This window comes from Phaethon aethereus (assembly GCF_964289735.1).
Source record: "Phaethon aethereus genome assembly, chromosome: 1".
Lineage (NCBI taxonomy): Eukaryota > Metazoa > Chordata > Aves > Phaethontiformes > Phaethontidae > Phaethon > Phaethon aethereus.
The window spans coordinates 77,531,065-77,552,582 of record NC_138575.1 but is presented as its reverse complement, the minus strand read 5'-3'; the positions used below and the strand labels follow the sequence as shown (position 1 = coordinate 77,552,582).

The 21,518-nt window shown below is 38.4% G+C and overlaps 1 protein-coding gene across 1 annotated transcript in view; it reads left to right on the top strand.

Moving 5' to 3' along the window:
- Window positions 1–21,518, top strand: part of SCUBE1 (signal peptide, CUB domain and EGF like domain containing 1) — a gene marked incomplete at both ends in the record, with an annotated part of 212,072 nt that overhangs the window by 105,802 nt on the left and 84,752 nt on the right. Inside the window, 3 exons of the mRNA XM_082012017.1 lie at window positions 588–713; window positions 9,402–9,518; window positions 12,340–12,429. Coding sequence (XP_081868143.1) covers window positions 588–713; window positions 9,402–9,518; window positions 12,340–12,429 — 333 coding nt within the window. The remainder of the gene's footprint in view (window positions 1–587; window positions 714–9,401; window positions 9,519–12,339; window positions 12,430–21,518) is intronic.

Here is a 21,518-nt window from a genome sequence, read left to right as displayed (position 1 = left end):
TTTAATATAGTCAAAGAGAAAATTGGTAGTAGGTTGGTTGAAGATGGGCTGCACTTATGGTGGATGACACAGATAATTGAGATGTATAACAAATAGCGAAGAAACAGATCCAGGCAAAAATGCTCAGATATAATCTTTGGTACATTTTGTGTCTTAGAAAATATAAAGCACATTAACAGCCAAATAAAAATGCACCAGACAGTGACAACCATTAGATTTATACAAGGAAAAAATAACAGTGAGCTCAGTTATTCCATTCTGATAATCACCTGTGGGACAGACAACTTCCTGGAGTATCTGTTAAATCCATGATATTTTCATGAAAAGGTATGGGTATGGAATAGAGAAATAACAAGTCCTGTGTTTCTGCATGTAGCAGAGACAACCTGTATTCCATAGTAGTACTTGTTGTATTTGCCCTAGAGGAAGTTTGTCCTTTATTACACTCTGTTGTTGATTGTGCTTTTGCTTTGTGGAACACATTCCTGATGGAAAATTAAAATTACTGGAGGACTGGATATGTATAATTATTTTGTAATTTTATTTCAGTACTAATATTTTGCATTTTTCTTTCTTTGTTTTTGCAGAGGGTATGAACTGTATGAACAAAGATCATGGGTGTGCACACATCTGCCGGGAGACGCCCAAAGGTGGGGTTGCCTGTGAATGTAGGCCTGGCTTTGAACTTGCCAAAAACCAGAAGGACTGCAAATGTAGGTAGATGAAGATTAAATTTCAAATGCCCCAAAATGTTTTATTTTCTTCATTGTTGTTATTTTCCATAAGCCAAGAAATCAACTTTGTTTTGGCCAAAGCTGATTTGTAATTTTAGTAATGTGTTTTTTGCTGTCAAAGGTGTACTTGGGATGGATAAGAGGAATTGAATAACAGAATGTTGGCACTGACTCTGTTAGCACAATGGTAACAACTTTTCTACCCTCCTATGAATGTAGAAAAGTAAGGGATCAGTTTGATCCAGGCTTTCTTTGTAAAGCAAAACAAATAAATCATAGAGGATTCTGGCTTGCAATATTTTGAATTGATGAATTCTATGATGAATGCATCATAGATGCATTGATAAATCTACTAATGGATGTAATGATAAACCCACTAGAGCTATCAAATTAAGGGTGTTAATCCCTCTTTTTTAACGGATAGAAATGTTTGCTCTAGTCCCAGTTCCACTGTACACAGTCTACTTTTCTTGTTATTACCTGGAAAACATGCAGCTGTATCATATATACTGTTCTTCAAAGAAAAGCCCTGAGTGATGTGTTCTCCAAGCTGGGATGCTGAAGATATAGATATTCATGAGCCCACAAAATTGGAAATTGTTCTGTACAGGTTAAAATAATTGACCCTCTGTGACCCAGCACCATCCTCTTAAAGCTTGCAAAGTGCATGGGAGTCTTTCTGATGGCTTCAGTGAGTGTCAGATCTGACTCCAATAGCTTGCTTTCCTATGTGGTAGCTTTGTGAGATTCAAAAAAAAAAGGAAGTACAATAAAATGACTTGAAACATGTTTTGTGCTTTGCATAGGGCCAGTATTTTTGTGATAGCCTTTCTTCCATTTCAGCTTTTTTCTTCCTGAGATCTCCACTGTGCAAACACGCTTAGATGATATTAATTCCCAAGTACAATGTCAAAAGAATCACCTTTGAATGCCATCGAGAAATGCCACAGGATATTGTACGGCTTGATTGCTCCTCAATATTAAGAGGCTACACAGGGCCAAAGGCAAAAGCACAGAGAAAAATTGCCTTTATGGTAATTTTAATTCTCAATGTTTATTAGAAGTAAACATTGCATGCTGTTAATTGCAGTGCAACATCAGCTGCAAGGGTATAGTGGGAGAGGATGTTTATGTTGTTTATTATTTGTTTCCACAAATCTGTACATTCCTTAGTAATTACATTATCCTTTTTCATAGTGAGATGGTGACAGGAGGATTAGAGCCTTTTCTAGAACAATATTTCTAAATGCCTCAAGGTTTAAGAGTGAAAAACTTGAATTTATTCTGTGCCCTGTGGTGTTCAAATTGTAGTTGGAAGTATAATGAACTTTTGCTGACAGACCTCTAAGTAAGGATGCTGAGCTTTCCAAGGCCACAGAGCTTGCTGCAGAGTACACCGACGCTGAAACCCACAGCACATTCTGCAAATATGTTCCAGAGTCCTATTTAAAATAACTGTACTTCTAGCCCTTCCAAATGCAAAGAAGTATAAAGCTGTAGCCAGATAGCCTGGGGCAATAATTGTGAGATTACAGCAGGCTATTTATAAAGGTCGAGTTCTGAAACCAAATCTTGACTTTTAAAAAAACTTCTTCACAGCTAACCATTTCAGAGGAATTGGCTCAAATCTTGAGCCGCAGCTTTGCAAGTACTGAGTACAGCTATGCTGAAGCACTGAAAAAGAGACACTTGCCCCTTGTCAGCCTGGACTGGGTCTATAGCCCTGTGTACCTGGGACTGGTAGGGTCTGATATACCCCTAGTATATCCCTGTATCTCTCTTCAAGTATTCTGATTTGTCATGGTCCCTCCAGGACACTCTGCCTTTCAGGGTTTGTCAGAGCTTGGTTCTCTGTTTTTTTATGTGAACAAGTGGCAGAGAACCAGTACCTCACTAAATGAATTTTTATCAGCCAGTTTGCAATTGAAACACAATACTGGGAGAGGTTTTCAGATGTGGCCTAAGTCCACTGGTAATGAGGTAAGTGTTCCTCAAAAAAAAAAAAAGATGTTAAAATAAGTTAGAAAGCACAAAACATTGTAGGGAGGCTCCCTGCTTTTTATGTATGCACTACAAGATTGTCATTGCGTCCTAATTACATGATTATATATCACCTGATCATATCATTGCATGCTAATATGGCAGTCACTATTGGTGTTTTGCTTCATTTGGTGTACATGATGGTCAGTGTTCATTAAACAGGCTTTTGTTCAATAGCTTCCTCTCCATAATTCAGTGTCATGCCTTTCCTGCTGCACAGTATTTAAACCCTATTATGAACATAAAATTTTTAATTTCCTCATGGATTTCCCCATGATACTCATTACTGTAATAGCAAAGTGCTTTGTAGGCATTGGCCATGTATTTTCAGACCATTCTTGTCAAGTTAAAAAGTACCGTTTTGCCTATCTTACAAATGGGAAATGAATACAAAGATGTTAATGTCAAAGTCATTTAGTAGTAATAGATGATTAACAAGAAACACCCAGAACCCAGCTCAGCATTTATAGCACTTTAGTATGATCAAAGCCAAGCTCCCAATGGCTCCAGCTGTAGTTGCAAATGCCATGGAGAAAGCAATATAATAATAGTAACTTGTAATACATATGATTCAAGTGACTTGCCAAGCCCTAAGTAGGAATTGCATGGCAAGGGCAGATTAGAGTTTTTTAGGGCTCTATTCATTGTCTGAACAAGACCATCCTTTCTTGATAGTCCCTTTCTGATTTACTACTCATTCTGCAGCAAATGAGACAAGATTCTCTGGCTGTTTCTACAGAGCCAACTTTCCGCAGCTCCATTGTGCAGTGAATAAGACAGGAGTGTTTTCTGCATTTTTCATTAAGGATGGTTATCATGATACAATAAGTCTATGTACCAGAAGTCTGGTATTTTGTAGTTTTTCAGTTTTTAATATTGCAACTTTAATGGTTTCTTAGTGTAAATTTTAAACATGCACTTTCTCAGTTACAAAAAAAAAAAAAAATCTTGCCCACCATGCTAGGAAAACACAGAAGCACTGAGGCTGGAAGGGACCTCAAGAGGTCATCTAGAAATACAGTAAGCAGAATCATATAGATCCATACATAATTCCTCAGAAAAGCTGCATGCTTTAGATCCAAAGCAGCAGTAAACTACCATCGTCTGTGTACACAAGCCATTAGAAGAATAATATGCTTTGTCAGTGATTTTCATAGATACTTACTGGCAGCAGAAAGAAGTGACTTAAGAATAGTGAAAACAGCGGAAAAACATGGGAAATTATCTCCTCTTTCTATATCTGTACTCATTTTAAGATCCTGCTCCTGAGCATGATTTCATTAGAAATTTTTGATGAACTGAAAGTTTTTTCCCCAAACATGAACAAGTCTATACATTTTTTGTCAATCTCATTATTAGCTGCATCAGTTTAGCTGGAACTTGAAAAAGTAAGAGGAAACCTAAATCAGATACACATACCTGCAAGTTGCAACCTAAAAGAAATCATTCTGACAGAGTTATAAACAAGTGAAAGCTGAATCTTTTAATGAAAAATGCTGGATAACTTTAACTACAGCTATTTCTATCTACCCCCTCTGAAAATAATGATTTAAGTGAGCAGGAAGACTAGTGCTAAGTAATTTGAAAAATCCTGTCTAGTATGTTTACAATAAAATGCTGTCCTATCTATGCCAAGTGGCAGCTTTTCAGCTCCTGCTGACAGTGTTCTCATGCAACTATTTGCTGTCAGTACAAGGATCTCCAGAATGTTAAAAATGTAAGGCCATATTAGAATAAATAATGCAAGCAATGTTGCATGCACAGCTTTATCACATAGAAAGAGATGCCCATATATTTATAAAAATTATATATGTAATGGCCAATTTAGTTAAAATACAGTGTAATTTTTAATTTATCTGGAATTACAATATGCTGGTTAAAACTGTCGCAGAAAACCATGCTACAAAAAAAAAGATCTGGCTTGTTGCAAATTCTGTGGCATCTGAGTCAATCTACATTTCAGTCCACACGTGAACAAAATCAGGACATCGTTGTCTTAGGGGATTTTTTGGGTTAGTGGGTACTAAATGCTAGATTTAACATTTAGCCATGTGTTTTCTAATACTCCTTGTCATGGGCATGTCAGATGGAAGAGACCAGAAAAAGGATTATATGAAAGTTCAGAGAAGCACTGAAAGCAGGATCTAGCCTGTAGAGTGAGGCTGAATTCTGGTTATTTTCTGTCTTCTGAGGGTTTTAGCATAGAATATTAATATCATTATTTAGTGGAATAAGTACATTAAAATCCCTTTTGTTCTTTAAGACGTCATTCCTCTTCCAGACAGTTGTTTCTTGTCTTTCATCATCAAAATGCCATTTCAAGACTAGTCCATATATTTCTATGGATTTAAGCACTGGCCCACATGCAAAGTTGTGTCTCCGGAATGCTTAGCTCAGCCCAGCCAAACGGAATAGATGCTGCTGCGTACAGCATAGACAGGTGGGCAGTTAGAGAGATTATGCCACTCTACCAGCCTGCAGGCCATGAAAAGTGTCTGGCAAGTTCAAGAGCCTAAGCATTAGTCAGCGAAAAGAATTCATCTTGTTTGAAGGCTATTTGAAGCACCAGTGTCAGGGCTTCAGCTCAGGTTGCCCCATAGCTCTTCATTCACAGTAGAAACTGTGTTAGGAGAACAGACTGGTAACTTGGCCACCAGCATTAGACACGTCACATAGATGGTGTGCATCCTTGTAGGGCTTCTGTGCTGTTTCTACTCATGTTTGTAGCCAACACGAGCAAAGCCTTCTCTATGAGATGCTGGTTTTAGCCAGTTGTACAGGGTGTTTCTCCCACTGAAGGAAAGAGCCCAGCACTTAAGACATACATGAATGCTGAAGCGGTGTCAAAAGCAATATTGTTATTCTGGTTTTAAATCTGCTATGTGGGGATAAGTATATCTGAGTTCTAATAGATATGTGTATATTCTTCTTTGGTTAAAAAAAGAGAAAAATTACTTACTATTTTCCATCCCTTTTATTCTAACATGATTTACAATATTTGAAGGTGATCTGTGTATCTGAACCTACCATTTTGCCTCTTTTTGTTTGCCTTTGTAATGTCACAGACTCTGAATGACCACACAGCCTTTTGCATAACTGCAGAGTCCGAATTTATGAGAAATAATTTTTGAAGGAACACTTTGGAATTTCTCATTATTTTTGCTTTAATGCTTTCTGACAAAAATGGAGTAGATCTGGATGTCCCCTTGCTTTTAAATAATTTTTATTTTCTTCCTCTAAGCAAAAGAAACTTCTCAGTGTGTCACTGCCACAGAAATAAGGCTCGAAGGAAATTTAAATGACATATTTTACAACTGGATTTTGTATCAATTTCACCTGCAGAGCTGTCAAGCTCCAGAATTTTGGCTCAGGTTGCTTAAAACAATTAAATAAATAAATTGTAGTCTAGACAGAAATTCAAATCCTTTGAAAACGTGATTTACTAATATTTGTAAGAGACAGGAAAAGGAACTGACCTACATCTGTGTTCATTGACTGAGTGCAACCAGTAACTTTAGTATACAGGGAAACTATAAAAGAAGTGTGTGATTCTGCAGGATTTACTATAAATCATCAGTCTACTGTGATTTTTCACAGGCCAATATAGTAAGGAAAAGTCCGTCATATTACATGGATTAGAGAAACCATGCTAAGATATTTTCATCTCTGCTAGCAGAGGCTTTCAGGAAGGAATGCCAAAAATAACCTCTGCAGCCAAGTTGTTTAAAATATATACTTTGTTGCTGATTGCACTTTAAAATCCTCAATAAAAATACTGTTGGCTAGAAATGTATTTAAACATCTGGCATAAACAACACCTTTAAGTTAATTTGTGATGGCACTGCAGTCCAAAAGGGATAGAAACATTGATTGAACCTCCATGTAGTCCAAGAGGCATACAGGGTCAAGAAAGAGGGGAGGATAGGTAGATGGAAATTACCTTATCCTGGATTAGCTCTGCCAGTGTGTGCGCAGTGCTGTGGATATTGCAAGCAGCTGCCTTCAATACCATTTACTGCCCCTGCTTGATCACATCCCGGACACAGCCGGCCAGAAGAGAGCTCATGTTTGCAGTCAGGCTGCAGCCGGCAGCTTCAACCAACCTCTGTCTGTTCCTCTAGCTCTCAGCTAGGCTGCAAACCAGTCTTTCATTTACCTCCAGATTAACCAAGAGGTTACTCTTGAACACATAATGTGGCAGAGTGAGCCACAAGAAAAAGATTAACCCCAAAAAATTGCAGATCAAAGAATAAGCAAAAAGAAGAGAGGTGAATAAGAACAGGCATAGTCTTGAGCAAGGAAATGATTTTTCAGCATGACTGCATCGAAAAGGTGGGAGGCTTTAAGAATGGAGAGTTGATGTAAAATTTGAATTTGTTTTGCATCAGAAATAACAGCTAAAATGTTATCATGTATTGAAGGAACAGAAATGTTGCTTCCACTTGATGCAAAGCAGAGTGGTTTGCTTCATGTATTTTTTCACAAAAAGAAATCAATAGCTAAGTTATAAAACTGGAGAAGGAGAAAGAATGCCTGAAGGTGGCTGTTGATTAGGGGGCTTTTCTAATGTAATTCCTTGGAAGTTTAGGATTCTTATGACTTGGGGTATGTGAGTTCAATTCCATCCTCTGTCTGGTGGGACTGAACCCACAATTCCCGCTTTGCAGCCTAGTGCCCAAACTGTCAAGCTCTAGTAAGGGCATATGGATCAGGCTGCTCTCCATCTCTCTCATGGATATTCTTTCCAATTGGATGAAAAAGCGATATTCCTGGGAGGAGAGGTGGGAATCGAGGCAGGCCCTTTTCTCAGGGTTTGTTCTTACCGCTAGGCCTTGAGTCTATTCCCTCGCTGTCTCTGAACAACACAGGGATTTTATTCGAAGTGTATGATGTGAAGGACCAAGGATGCTTGCGCCCGAGGTGGCCTCTGGTCTGTACTCACCTGGGGGATGGACAATTCCTGTTGTAATCTTTGCCAGACTTCAGGGACCATGGATGTAAACTTGTGGTTCTTACGCTGGCAGGAGGTTTTAATGGGGATTCCATTGGGAATGCTGTGGTGGGTCTCCCTCAATTGCTTTTCTTAGAATTGTTCCATTACAAGTGAAATATTTAAGTGGTTACTGAGAGTGGCATGACTATTCAGCACTGGTACACTCACACCAGATGTGGGATATTCCAGTTCTAGTTACTGTGACTGAAAATTCCAGTCTACTCCATTTTAAGAAGCTAGCGTTTAAGCAGAGTCACTGAGGTGAGTGGGAAATTATGTTATCTTAACCCTATAGGATTAGATAGAACCTCAGTTTAGATTTAGATAAATGATTTTAAAATCCTGTTAACCATTATCTTGGTTTTACTGTATATTGCAATTTGCTACCCTGGATCTTTTATAAACTCTCTTATCTAGTAGGAAAATTCTGCTTAAACCAGCATAAGGAAGTTCCTCCTGATTAGTAGGACTCATTATTTAAATTACTGTAATCAGTATTTAAGTTACTGTAACATTTCAAAACATTGAAGTCCTCCGGAATGATGAGTATAATATAACTGAATAATGGTATATTGGATTTCCTTTGTATCTGCCAGTATGTATATACTGATGAAGAACCTAGTCCAAATTACCTATATATAAAGTAAGTTGAATACAGAATTCAGTCAGATCATAATTGTGTCATTCAGCACTAAGCTATGTGACTGCAAAGGATTAAACAGAACATGGGCAATGAGAGGCATTGTTAATGGTGCTAGCCAGCTCAATATTTAAAAACTGGTTTGTCTTAATAGTCAGAAATTAAATCCATCATGTGACAATGGAAATCAAATCTGATCTATTAATTCATGTAAAGCTCAAAACTCTACCTGTCATGAAAAATGTTTGCTTTAATGTCTGTGTAGTATTTTTTCACCGGAGGACATTTTAATTGCTAAAAGCCATTTTGCACTGTATGCTTGGAAGTGAAAGTGACATTTCCAATGTTTCCTTCCCAGTTGAGGCCAATGCACTGCAGGGCCATAACAACCGTTTATTTTTTATTTCAGAGAAGAAAATAAAGAAAAACATCTTTCCTGATTTATTTTTAAACATTCTTCTACTCTAAAAGGACCAGTACTTGAAATAATAGATTTCAAGACTTACATGGTTCTATTCTTGCTGTTTGGTCTCTGCTTCCTCCACTTAAAAAAATGAAGGGGAAAGAAAAGAGAAATGCTCTCTATAGACTTGAAAATATATGTCTGTATTAGTAGACTGCTCATTTCTTCATGCCATATACATCACAGATATGAAGCACGTAGATTTTAGGAAGACGTGGAATTGGCTAACCACTCATACTAACATTATAAATGCAAATAGTCAGGGGAAAAGGTAGCACATGCTTCTTTTTGTTTCTCTTTTTTTTCTTCACTGCATGGATTGAGAGTAGGGTATCAGATGGGAGCGTGGCTAAGATACAGGTAGTCAGAAAGAATAAGAAATGCAAATAACTGCAAATACAAATATAATGTTGCCTTATGTCTTGGTTTGTTACTGCTCTTCTGTATTCTGAAAAGCCCTCAAGACTAATTGGTTTCATTGTCATTTTATTTATATATACATATATACACATTCATTTGGGGCTTAACTAGTAACCTGTAACTATGGGAATGGAGGCTGCCAACACACCTGTGATGACACAGATACTGGTCCTGTGTGTGGTTGTCATCAGAAGTATGCCCTACATTCAGATGGCCGAACCTGCATTGGTAAGTACTTCTCTGCAGCACATTTTATTTCATATTCCTCATAGAATATGTATGTGTACATATGTATGTGTGTGTGTGTGCGCGTGTGTGTGTGTACCTCAGAGGCATTTAGCACCATTGCTGAGAGAAGTCTATAACAGCAGTTCCTGGCTGTAGTAGCTAAGGTCACACTATACAGAGAGAAGCATTTGTGCGTGTTTTGTGAAAATGTCTGTTAATGAAGTATCCCTTTGTTATTCCTTTGCAACTTTTATTTCTTTTCATAACTCTAATAATTTTTGAAGTAAAAGGATGTAGAACATTCATAATTATGAATGAAAGTTCAGTTGTTCTGTTCACTTTCATGAGTCAAGACTTCCTTGCGTAAGGAAGTTATCGGGGAAAATTAATCATCATGATGTGCTTTCTTCCCTGTTGTATGTATTATGATTCTAAAAATTACAGCACTTGTGGTGAATAAGCTTTGACGGAGGTTATCAGTAGAAAAAAAGCCGTTCAAGAGATGGAGCATCTTGGGAGATGCTGTGCAAACATTTATGACTATACAATATATTATTTGCTTAACACCATTTCTTTCCACTCTGCTTTTTTAAAAATAAAAAAGGATATTTTTTGCATATTGCAAGTTAAAATTTGGAAATTCTTACTCACACATCAGAACCTAAAATGCATAATTGTTTTCAGTAGCATTGTGGTCACGTTGACTTTTTTTGTTTGTTTAATTTCAAATTCTTACAAACTCCTAGTAATTTCCTAAGGTTAAAAAAGAATGGATATATATCTATCATCTTTTCTCTCCTTTATCAATACTGCAAGACAGAGCACTTGAAACCCATGGTAATCTGTCCGTTATCTCTAGTGTTCCCTTGGTCAGATCCATGGCATAAAACTCTGTGGCTGCCCAGAGCCTCACTCACTTCTGATGGGTCTGACGGCACAAATTGTGTGGTAGGGTGAGGGTTATGCTGGCAGAGGTAGAGCTGAACAAGGTTCAGCACTGGACTCTGCCTCTCTGTATACACCAGCTACGTCTCAGCTTACAGGATCTCTCAGCTAGTACTTTTGATTAACACAGAGGGCTCCATCGTACAGTCCCTCTGTTGAAATAACCCTTGCTGAAGCCTGTGGCAGTTCCAGATGCAGAGAATTTGCAAGAGCGAGGGCTGTGAAAGCAGGTGTTATTGAATGGATAATTGTTCTTCTGTTTATTAGCGTTCACTAATATCCTTGGGTTGATGTTTTATTTTGTCCAGCATGTAAAAATTATTTTAAAAGCTGTGTACACTTTTAACTTTTTTTTTTCCATTTTTATAATGTAATACATAAAACGCCATGTTACATTCCTTGGTCTTGTGATGTAAGTCACATATTACTGCCTGTGCTGATTTTCTTCCCTCTAAGTAGTTCTTTCTCTTAGAATACTTTTAATTTTTTTTTTTTAACATTTTTATTCCTGCTTTCTGGTGATGGTTCCTGATTGCCTGTCTTGTCTGATAACTGACGTTCATTAATTATTTACAGAACAAAATAAAAAGAAACTCAAACAAAAGCCTCTATTGCAGCCTGATCCCATCTAGAACTTGTTAAAAACAAAACAAAACTACTTCTTATTACCACTCAACCATGTAGTGTTGCCACAAACAAAACCTGCCAGCCTCCTCCTCCTCCTCACTTCAGTGATTCCAGTGTTTGCTGTCTTCAGTGGTGTATATATATTCCAGGCATCACTGCAAGAATGCAAACTTCTGCAATGCCAGATAAATACTTGTTGACCCTTTGTCTAACATATTTTGTCTTTGTTTGCTTGACTTATCCTTATTTTTTTTTATGTTTGCTGCATGTGAAAGTCCCCACTTGCATTTTGGTTTTTGTTTTCCTACTAAGTATTTCGCTCTCTGTATAAATCATTTTATTTACCCAGCTGCTGCTTCTCCATTGCTCTCCTGTATCAGAAATCTTTATTATTTCACTTACTGATCATCTCTTCCCACACTTGTGACTGTTTCTGTGTATTTCTAATGAAGCATAAGCAAACTAAAACTCTCATTATGCTGTATGAAACTCTTACATGTAGGATATCAGAAACTGCCTTGTAAAATGACCTTTGCTGACATCATCTTGCTTACTGCATGCTTATAAAATTACTAAATCCTGTTCTTGCAACATCTTTCCTAGCATTGAATGTTTAGCTAGTAGTGTTTCATAGACAAGCAGGCAACCAGCACTGCCCAAATTGATCTTTTTTTGTGTTTGGTTTGTTGTTTGTTTATTTTTCTTGTTATTTTTGTTTAATTTGCATGCTGTTGTTTGGTTTCTCCTCACGATGTGTCAATGTGTACAAGACTATGGTGCATCCGTACCCATCCATCACCGGACTCTTCTAGCTCTCTCTGTCTGTCTCGGTCTTCTGCCTGCCACCTTCAGATCCTGGTGCCACCATTAGCCTGAATCACTTTACAGTTTGTCTTCGGTAGCTTGTTTAACTAGCATCCCTGAATTTTAATTTTCATCATTAACACCTCTCAGGGGCACTCATGTTAGCTGTCTTGTTCTCCAGTAGGAATCCAGCTTCCTATATGTGGTTAATTACTTCATAGTTGACCATTCTTCCTCCTCCCCCTTTTTCTTCCTTCTTTCCCTAAACACACTTTAATTTTTTCCTGGGGTCTCAAAGGGAATTAACTCTCTAACGGGGATTTAGTGCTTTCATGCCTTGCTTCTTGGCTTTGGCTGTGCCATGCCAAGAAACTGTCTTAGGCAGTGGAAAATTGGGCTTGTGATTAACCAACTGCTCCATGTTTGTCCCTTACTTGTGTTTTAGAGAAGGATGAGGCTGCAATTGAGAGTTCTGAGTACAATGCCACGTCAGTAGCTGATGTGGACAAGCGGGTGAAACGGCGGCTACTTATGGGTAACACTTTTCTTCCACTTCCTTTGTTGTGCTCTCACTTTTGTCTGTATGTGTGTGTGGGGGAGGTTCTCTTTTGGTCTCATTTGGTCCCTTTGGTTTTGGTTTGGTTTGGTTTTTTTAACCTGACTTCATCTGTGTGGAAAGGTCACCAATTTTGTTAAGTTCTCATCTGTTGTACAACTTCATTTCTTGTTTTTAAACTTTTTTTTTTTCTTAATGCTGCAGCTTTAATATTCAATTTCTTCTGCATAGAAAGAAGCTTTTGCCATTAATCTTACTTACCTTATGCAAGCTACTTCTTACATGTGATTTGTGTGTTTGTTTGTATGTGTTGCTGTAGGATTCCTGAAAAATCTCATGTTGCAGACCTGTCTATTGACTTAAAAGTGGCTGATGATGATGATGATGTAAAACAATGTTCTATTACATATTGGTGTTAAATGACCAACTGTATTTGCCTACTTAAAATCTGCAGTACTTTTGATTGAAATGTAAATATTATGACTGGAAATTCATTTATTTCCTTTGTGCAGCTATGTAAGTAACCACTGAAAGATCTTTCCCTAGTGCCTAGTGAGCTTCCATATGTTCTTCTTTCAAGACTGAAGCATGGTTTGTTTCTCTGTGTTGTTGGAGCCTGAGAGTGGAAGGGATGAGGAAATGCATTGAACAGTGATGATAATGCTTTAGCTTCTGCTCTCAGTTAACCCATTGCGCACCCTTGTGCTTGTCTTCTTCATGTTACGTTTATGGCCATTAGTGAGAATGACCTTTTGGGAATAGAAAGGGTGGAGTGGCTGGACATCTGACAGACTCTTTTCCTGTGACAAAGAGCACAGGGTAGCACAGACTGCTGAATGATGCCAGTGGTTTTGAACTTTTCAGGTGGTTTATTACTCTGTATTTTCCATTCTGATGCCCTAGTCACCCCATGTGATTATTTCCACTGCGTTTTAAACATAGTGAGCATTGATGAGATGTACCCAATGAACCATTTACAAGACAGGGATTCTTCACCCACAGAAGAAATTCTGGCAGGACAAGATTCTGCTCTCTTCCCTCCTGGTCACTATTTCATTTCTTAAAACCATTGAGTTTGTTGCAGACTCTGTCCTGATAGCCTTTGGCAAGCTCAGCTCTGGCTGTAAGCATCCACATGTATATGGAAGGACCACCTCTAGGAGACCACCACTTTGGATATTTAGTTGATTGCTGAGCTAATAGTTGCAGTAGGTGACAATATTTATAACGTTTCCATCTCACTTGTATCTCGTCACCCAGGACAAACCATCCGCTTAACCATAGGCCAGCATACAACCACTGTGTAGGAAATGGCACCATGTTATAACTCTCAAACCATATTAGATGATACTATTGAGGTAAAATATTTTCCCTCATGTGAAAACCTGGGCATATGTTCCTTTATTTTTAGATTATCTATGATTGTTAATTTGGAATTAGTTTGCAGACCTAGCAAGCAGCCCATATCAATTTATTGTTTAATGATGCACTGTTTAAATTAATCTAACAAAAGCTATGAGGCAGCTCATCTTGCTTTCTAAAGGTGCTATTAACACTTTTAGCTGTAATTTCAATAAGACCCATAGTCTCAGAGGAAGTCAGGGAAAAAAATGTGCAAAAGGTCTCTAGGCCACCGGAAAATCCAGTCCTCTAGGTCTAAATGGTGAGTTTGCCCAGCCACTAACAGCATGTACAACATGGTTTAGAGGGACTGAGCAACATAATGCACTGTGTTACTGCCTCACCCTCTGATAAAAGTAATTATCCAACCTGAATAAGCTCACACTGCTTACAAGAGTCCAGGCAAATAGAACTAAAAAGTTATGATTAGCAACAAGCTTCATAGTTACACCAGGTCTGCAAGTTCCAAGCTGAATATAGACTCTAGAAATAGGTTTAGGGACATAGTTAAAAATTCAGTTTGCAAAATACTTTTTTTAACTCTTCAGTACCTCCTGTATTAGCAGGTATCAGCCAAGAGCTGAGAGTTTATGGACATGCTGTGTTTGAACAACTGATTCCTTAGGAAAATGTTAACTAGAGCTGAAAAGAAATTTAATTAGTAAGTGAGATCTGAGTGCAAGGCTTATTACTTAAGGGCTTTTATACTTGTTTATTTCTACTGATTTCTGATGCTCAGAACTGAGGTCTTACTACATTTCAAAAGTGTACTGGCATTTCCATCAAATTCCATGTGTCTTCAGATGCTTTCTAAGCAGCTGTTTTAGAAAGTACTGGAAGGCTCTTCAGGAGACTTTGTTACCAGCTTTTGTAAATGGACTGCGGTTTTTGACCCTCCTGTGGGCAGTCTTGTGAGAACAGGAAAAGTAGATGACTTTATGTAATTTTAGTAGTCTGATGAAAGATGCTTTCAGTTGCAAGCCCTGAGACGATAATTTCTAGTCCCCTGTCATTTGCTGCATGCTATTAAAGTGGTGATGATCTTTATAACCCTCAATATCAGCCAAAGCTAAGAATAAGATTGCATGAGATTGCTTTAGGAGAATAGGACTACTGTCAGACATGACTGCCTGTGCCACTCATTTTGCTACAGCAAGACTGGCCACCTCTGCAGCTTAGACTGACTCTTACAGGGCCCTAATGTGTGTGTCCTAGTCATGGTGTGGTCCTGTGACTCATGACTAGATCTTAAATAGAGAAAAATAGATAAATACACTTCCTTCCTGTTAGATTTTTATCTAAATCTTGTGGGGCAGACAAGAAACTGGTCTTCTCTGATGATCTACAAGAAACCTTCCTTTAGAGCCATCCAGTGATTCCTAGGAATTTTCATCCAACTTTTTTCAAAATGTTCGGAAAGATTCCAAGGGCTTCCAGCTGTCTTTCATCTCCCCTGTTCAGAGGAAAACACTTGGATTCACAATAAAGAGCGTGATCGCTAAAGAGATGGCACTGAATGACTTTTCTTTACGGAAGTGCAGTAATTTCCCTTGCAGTTTTAAGGCCAGGGTAATGGTGCAAATGACAGTAATACCATCTTTACAAGTGTCTTCAGAAACCCAAACTCCACACTGAAATTCAGTCCTTCACAAGACATGTTCAACTCATTGTGTGTCAGGACAACTTAAGGTTTTGCCATTGGACACTGACTTTTTGGTTCATCAATAATGCTGTTTGCAGCCCACCTCAGAGACAGGAATGTAATTCTTTTCCCTTCCCTTGAAGCTGGCTCCCAAGATCCCTACAAATTATTTTACTGCCAATTGAAGTGCTTATATAAACTGTAAAGTGCATTGGAACTGCCCTGGACTTTGTTACTGCTAAAGCTTACCTCTGCCTAGTTCTTTCTGCAGTGTAGGAAGCACTTCAAGTAATTTGGAAAATCACACTGAGGACCAATTTTGCCAGGCTGGAATATGTTATATACGTACCTGTTGGAGAGGGTCCAGAGGAGGGCCACAAAAATGATCAGAGGGATGGAACACCTCTCCTGTGAGGACAGCCTGAGAGAGTTGGGATTGTTCAGCCTGGAGAAGAGAAGGCTCCAGGGAGACCTTATTGCGGCCTTCCAGTACTTAAAGAGGGCTTATAAGAAAGATGGGGACAGACATTTTAGCAGGGCCTGTAGCAATAGGACAAGGGATAGTGGTTTTAAGCTAAAAGAGGGTAGATTCAGACTAGATCTAAGGAAGACATTTTTGACAACGAGGGCAGTGAAACACTGACCCAGGTTGCCCAGAGAGGTCCCCATCCCTGGCAACATTCCAGGTCAGGTTGGACGGGGCTCTGAGCAACCTGGTCTAGTGGAAGATGTCCCTGCGCATTTCAGGGGGGTTGGACTAGATGACGTTAAAAGGTCCCTTCCAACCCAGACTATTCTATGATACTATGATTACATTCCATCCCTGATTTCCTAAGAGTGGCTTATAGGCAGGACTTTGGTCTGTCTATATTCATGGCATATAACCAGCAATTATGGTACTATTTTCCCTAGTTCTGTATTTTCCCTTGTTGTGGCAAGAATCATTTGACTTCTGCAGATGGTTCCTCTTCCATTTTTAGTAGCCTTCCAGCCATTTATAATGAGCACGCAGCTAGCTGCCTGGAGAGCCGAGTTGGTCCACTAGGACCATTTTCTCCCTGCAGCAATCACTAGAGATGTGAGCTGTGGAAATAGCAATATGGGTATTTCTCCCAGGGATTAGCTTATGACAGAGAACATCACTGTATTTACATGGGACAGAATCATCTCCGTTTTTTGCCTTGACATGGGCTTGCTTTGGAAAGTGTACTTCCACTATCTGTTCAGCTCCAAGGATCTCAAACATTGCAGCAGATAGCCAGAGCCAGTCCAGACTAGTAGATCACAAGTGCGGGTCATGCTTTGGCCACTTTCATGACATGCCAATACTCTCTGTGTGCTGGTCAGCTCTTTCATCCAATCTTGTGCCTCCTGAAGATACCTAGAAACATCAGCCAAGGTAGCTGTGTTTATTCTGTCCTGGCCACAGCTGTTTTGACTTCAGGAGATTTTTAGCCCAGTACCTACAATGGATTTTAATGAGCTGCTCACATCATATTAAAAAAAAAAAAACCCACCACATTTTGAGCTTATGGTTATGACTTACTGCATTTGCAGCAAAGGTAAACATTTTAGCATCTGTTGCATCAAATAGTCAAAGAGATTTATGACTTTAGAGCTGATCCTTCTTGTTAGGTGTATCCATTTGAACCTAAAGTGGTACCCAACTTTATATATTTTCAGTCATATGAACTTAATAATCAGCCATCTGGTATTTTTCCCTAAACCACAATTATCTAAGGATTAGGCTACCCCTACCCTGGACATCAAGCATGCTTTGACTTTTATTTGTCTGGGAGCAGATCCTTTAAGAGCACCCTTCACCCGATTGCCTCCATGGCAGGAAGGTACCTAGTTATAGCTATTTCCACCCCGGTTTGTTGCTGCAGGTAACAGATTATAGTGTCAGGCCTGATTGTTAGTAAGCAGAGGTAGAACCATCAGATGTGAGCTGAATATACTATCCAGGAGTTCAAGGCAGAAAGGCCAACTGAAGCACCATCCTTGCTTCTGCAGTTGCCCCTCACAGAGGCTTCCAGGCATTATGCAGCTCCTAGCAGAGCAGTCCTCTACATTCCCCGTTTCTGATGAATCAAGGTCTTCATTCAGGTAACTTGCATAAAATAGGGACTACAGAGGTCACACACCCAGTCTGTGAACTTCATATTGATAATCATGGGAGGAGAAAGCAAGGTCACTTACTTGAGATGCATTGTCCATATGCGCATTCATATGGTCGGCCACCCTTCTCCTCTTCTTTCTCCTAGTCAACCCGGAAATTCTTGGGATTCCAGAGCTGAAAAGAACTGTACGGGACTGTGTGGTCTTAAGACTAAAAAATCTCAGGTTTTAACTTGCAAAGATCTATGCCCTGTATGAACATGCATGTGAATAAAAGGTGAAAACCTTCTAATATCTCTAGTATGCAATCTTCTTTTTACTTCTGCCTCTCCTTATGACACATTGTAAATTTGAGCGTTATAGTCTTTTCTACTGAAGACCATAAGCTTGGTAGAACAGCAAGGGGCTGTTACGGCTTTTTTGGGAACTGTAGAGTAATTGTCCTTCTGGACTTTCTAGTCCATTGTGCCTACCTGACCCAAGCTGTTGCCTCCAGTCTGGTGTTTTGTTTGTTAGGAATTTCAGGACTTAATCTCTTCGAATCACTGTTTTCTTTTCAGCAGAGACATACAGGAAAATAGAATACACAAAGTTAATTAGAATTATCAAAATATCATAATTAAAGTGGTTTTCTCCTGCCATGTGTAAAATGACATCATATCAATATGGAAACCTTCCTCGATCATACTTTCAGTCATCTAAAGATCTCTTCTCTGGTGGTTCACTGTGAGTAACTTCTCCAAAGCAAAACTTCTCCAAAATTCTCTCTTGAATTACTGTATAAAACACACAATCATTGTGTAGTTCATATGGAAATCTACCATTTTCTGGATTTCAGAACTCTGTGGTGGAACCATATTTATCTCCTTTGCAGCTAAGGAAGGAGCTGTAGAACTGTAGAACTTACTGAAGCCATGCATTCTTTACCTAAAAAATCTAATCTGATGAGAGTTTTCTGGCAAAAGCCTTCCTTTTTTCTTGATAGTAAGTTTTGTGGGAAGACTCTGTTTTTCACAGTGCTTTTGCCTGGAATGATCTTCAGAAATAAGGAAACAGAATGTACACAGTAGTCTGGTTGGAACATTCATTTGAAATATGAGGAAATTATGCTGAAGACCCTTTCACGGTGATTTGCCACCCATGTTCAAGGGAAATGTTGGGCTGTAAATTCAGGCTAACTCATTATTTCTTCATGAAGGTTCTCTGCCCTTGGGGCTGGTATTGATAACTGATAACCTGATAAGAGCTTGGGATTCTTCATTTTCAATAAACATAAAAGAATAGAAAATGAGACCTAGGTTTCTAACATGGCATGTAATGCCGTAACTACCAAGCCATTGAAATAAAGAGTGTTATGAGCTCTGGGTTTCCATTAGAAAAATTCCAAAAGTCTTAGGTTGTTTTATTCCAATGTGAATTAAAACTGGATTTGGCAGACTTCATTTTTGGTTCTCTTTCAAAATGGAATCAAAGTTTCCAGGTGATCCTACTCCTGGTTTTCTGTCTTGAAGAGCAGGGAGGTGGACAAGCTAGTGTTTGTTTTCAAGTGTCCTTCCAAAACAATTAATTTCTATTGTAGTTACAGCCTACCAAAAGTCACCTTAAGCCAAGAGCACCTTTTCAGCTTGTAGTTGAGTTCTTAGCTTTGTTGTACTGCCTCCTAGGACTCTTTCATATTACTTAAAATATGTCTTTATTTCTCTGAATGGCTTTTATCTGACTTAGAAATGCTCACTGTCAGAAAGCCAAGTGTGCTGCTCTGTATGCATCACAACCTTTTTGTGCTTTAGTCAAGAAAGCATTTAAAACATATTATTAACAGGCATATTGCCAGGAGGATCTCTAACTCCATTACTAACTGTGAAACCAAGACCTCACTTTAATTCTTTCTGTCAGTTCTACTTTGCTATATGAAATCACAGAAAACAGGGGAAGGAATCCCTGAGGTCATTCATGCATTCTCTCTCTCCCAAGGCCAGATCCTTTCATCTTGAGTTACCGTCACTTTTATTCATTGAGTTTGTGAATAGTGTGCTATTTCCTGTAAAAATCCCTTTTCTTCATTTCTTTGCTGATGATAAAGACTCTGACCTTATCCAGAATTCCTACCAGTACGTTCCATTGTTTTCACTTTTTCACTTTAAATGAAAGGATTTGTCCAAAATCAGGAGATAATGCTCCTTCGCAATGTTCAGAGTATTTTGGGTTTTCTTAAATGCAACTTCTCTATTTAGAAAAAGCACCACAATCACAACTAATGGTGCTATTTTTAAGGGATCAGACTGCACTCATTCGATGCTTATAAAGGACCTAATCCAATCTATCAAGTGACGTTCCCTAAATAGGTAGTGTTCCCTGAAGAAGAATCGAACTTTTCTGAAATCAGAGCTGCAGCCGGATTCATGATTCAGTGCTAGATTCACCTAGTCGTTTCTTCACACATTCTGTATGTGGCAGTGCATAATTCTCATCCTATTTTCATGCAAATAAAATTCTACCAATCATGAAATTGCAAGGAAATGAGGAGACAAGCATAACGGAGTAAAGAATTCCACATCCTGCAAGTTACCCTTTCTGTCTCACCTTTTTCATTCCCTGAATATGAAGCTCTTTCAGTTTCTCCTTCATCTGTTCACAGCTATTTGTTTCTTTCATTATACTCTTCTGAATGCTCTTTCTCTACCCTTTCAGCATCACAGAGCATAATTTGCATGAGAATAACATAGTTCTCACTTAACTGAAAATTCAAATATTTTAGTTGTATGTTTAGTTTCTCCTTGTTCCTGTTGTCCTTTGGGTCCCTCCTTGTACTCTGATCTCATGCCATACACGGCATGTACTGCTGCTTGCAGTAAAATTCTTTTTATGGATGCCAGCAGCAGTTTTATCATGTGTTCTCTGTCTCATTGCTTTCTTAATCATACTGCATATTCCCTCTTACTTAAAGGCAAGCTCATCTGTGTAATCAACAGAAAATTTTTTTTTAATTGCCTTTCCTAAGTTAAGTTTTAATCTTTTCCAAGTTTCAGGCTTTCAGAATTTGTGGGGTTTTTGGTCAGAATTTGAGTGGGATTTTGAGTGGGTTTTTATCCAGATAGATAATCTTTTGTTGTTAGGCATGGTCATGCAAGTTCACCTGCACACAGCAGTGCTGCCACTAGAGGTTAAAATTATTTCTGTAAGATTCTCCTATATAACATAAATATTAAGAAGAGGAATGTACTATGCAAAAACCCAGTATACCTGGAATTCAGAAAGAGCTGAGTACATCACTGTTTCGTAAATGTAACTTAACTTAATAATACCTGGCACAACAGAGTCCTGATGTTGGTCCTTATGAGGGCTCCAAAATGCTACAGTGATGCAAAGAATCATTACAGATGATGGCAATTAATGGTTTAAAATTAGGCCTTCTCGAAATAAATAAATACAATCATGATTATGTACATTTTTCCCTCTTAAAAGAATCACCCAATTACTGGCAGTTTCCTTTGAAATCTTACTTTAAAAAATAAATCCAGTTTAAATTTAAGATAGGACTCACTGATATCCTATGTGCACTATCTAGGACTGGTTTTGCAATTTCATTTCTGCTGAGATGTACTGTAAAATCTGTTGGAAATCAGTGCGGGACATAAAGCAAACGAGGAGAGAATGGCAACTCAGTATTTATACTTAGAGATTGCCAGATATTTGGCTTTCTTTCACAGATATCCTTAATCTTTCCTCACTTATTCAAATATGTAAGTTTTCCTGTCTTCTACACATAGTCTAGAGAGTCAGTTTGTGTTTCAATTTGTGAATTAAATACAGAAAAATCAACTCATTTTTACGTGTTTAGGATAGGTAAACAGGTTATCTCCTGGTTCAGACACAGTAGCAGTTTACAACAACTTTAATTACA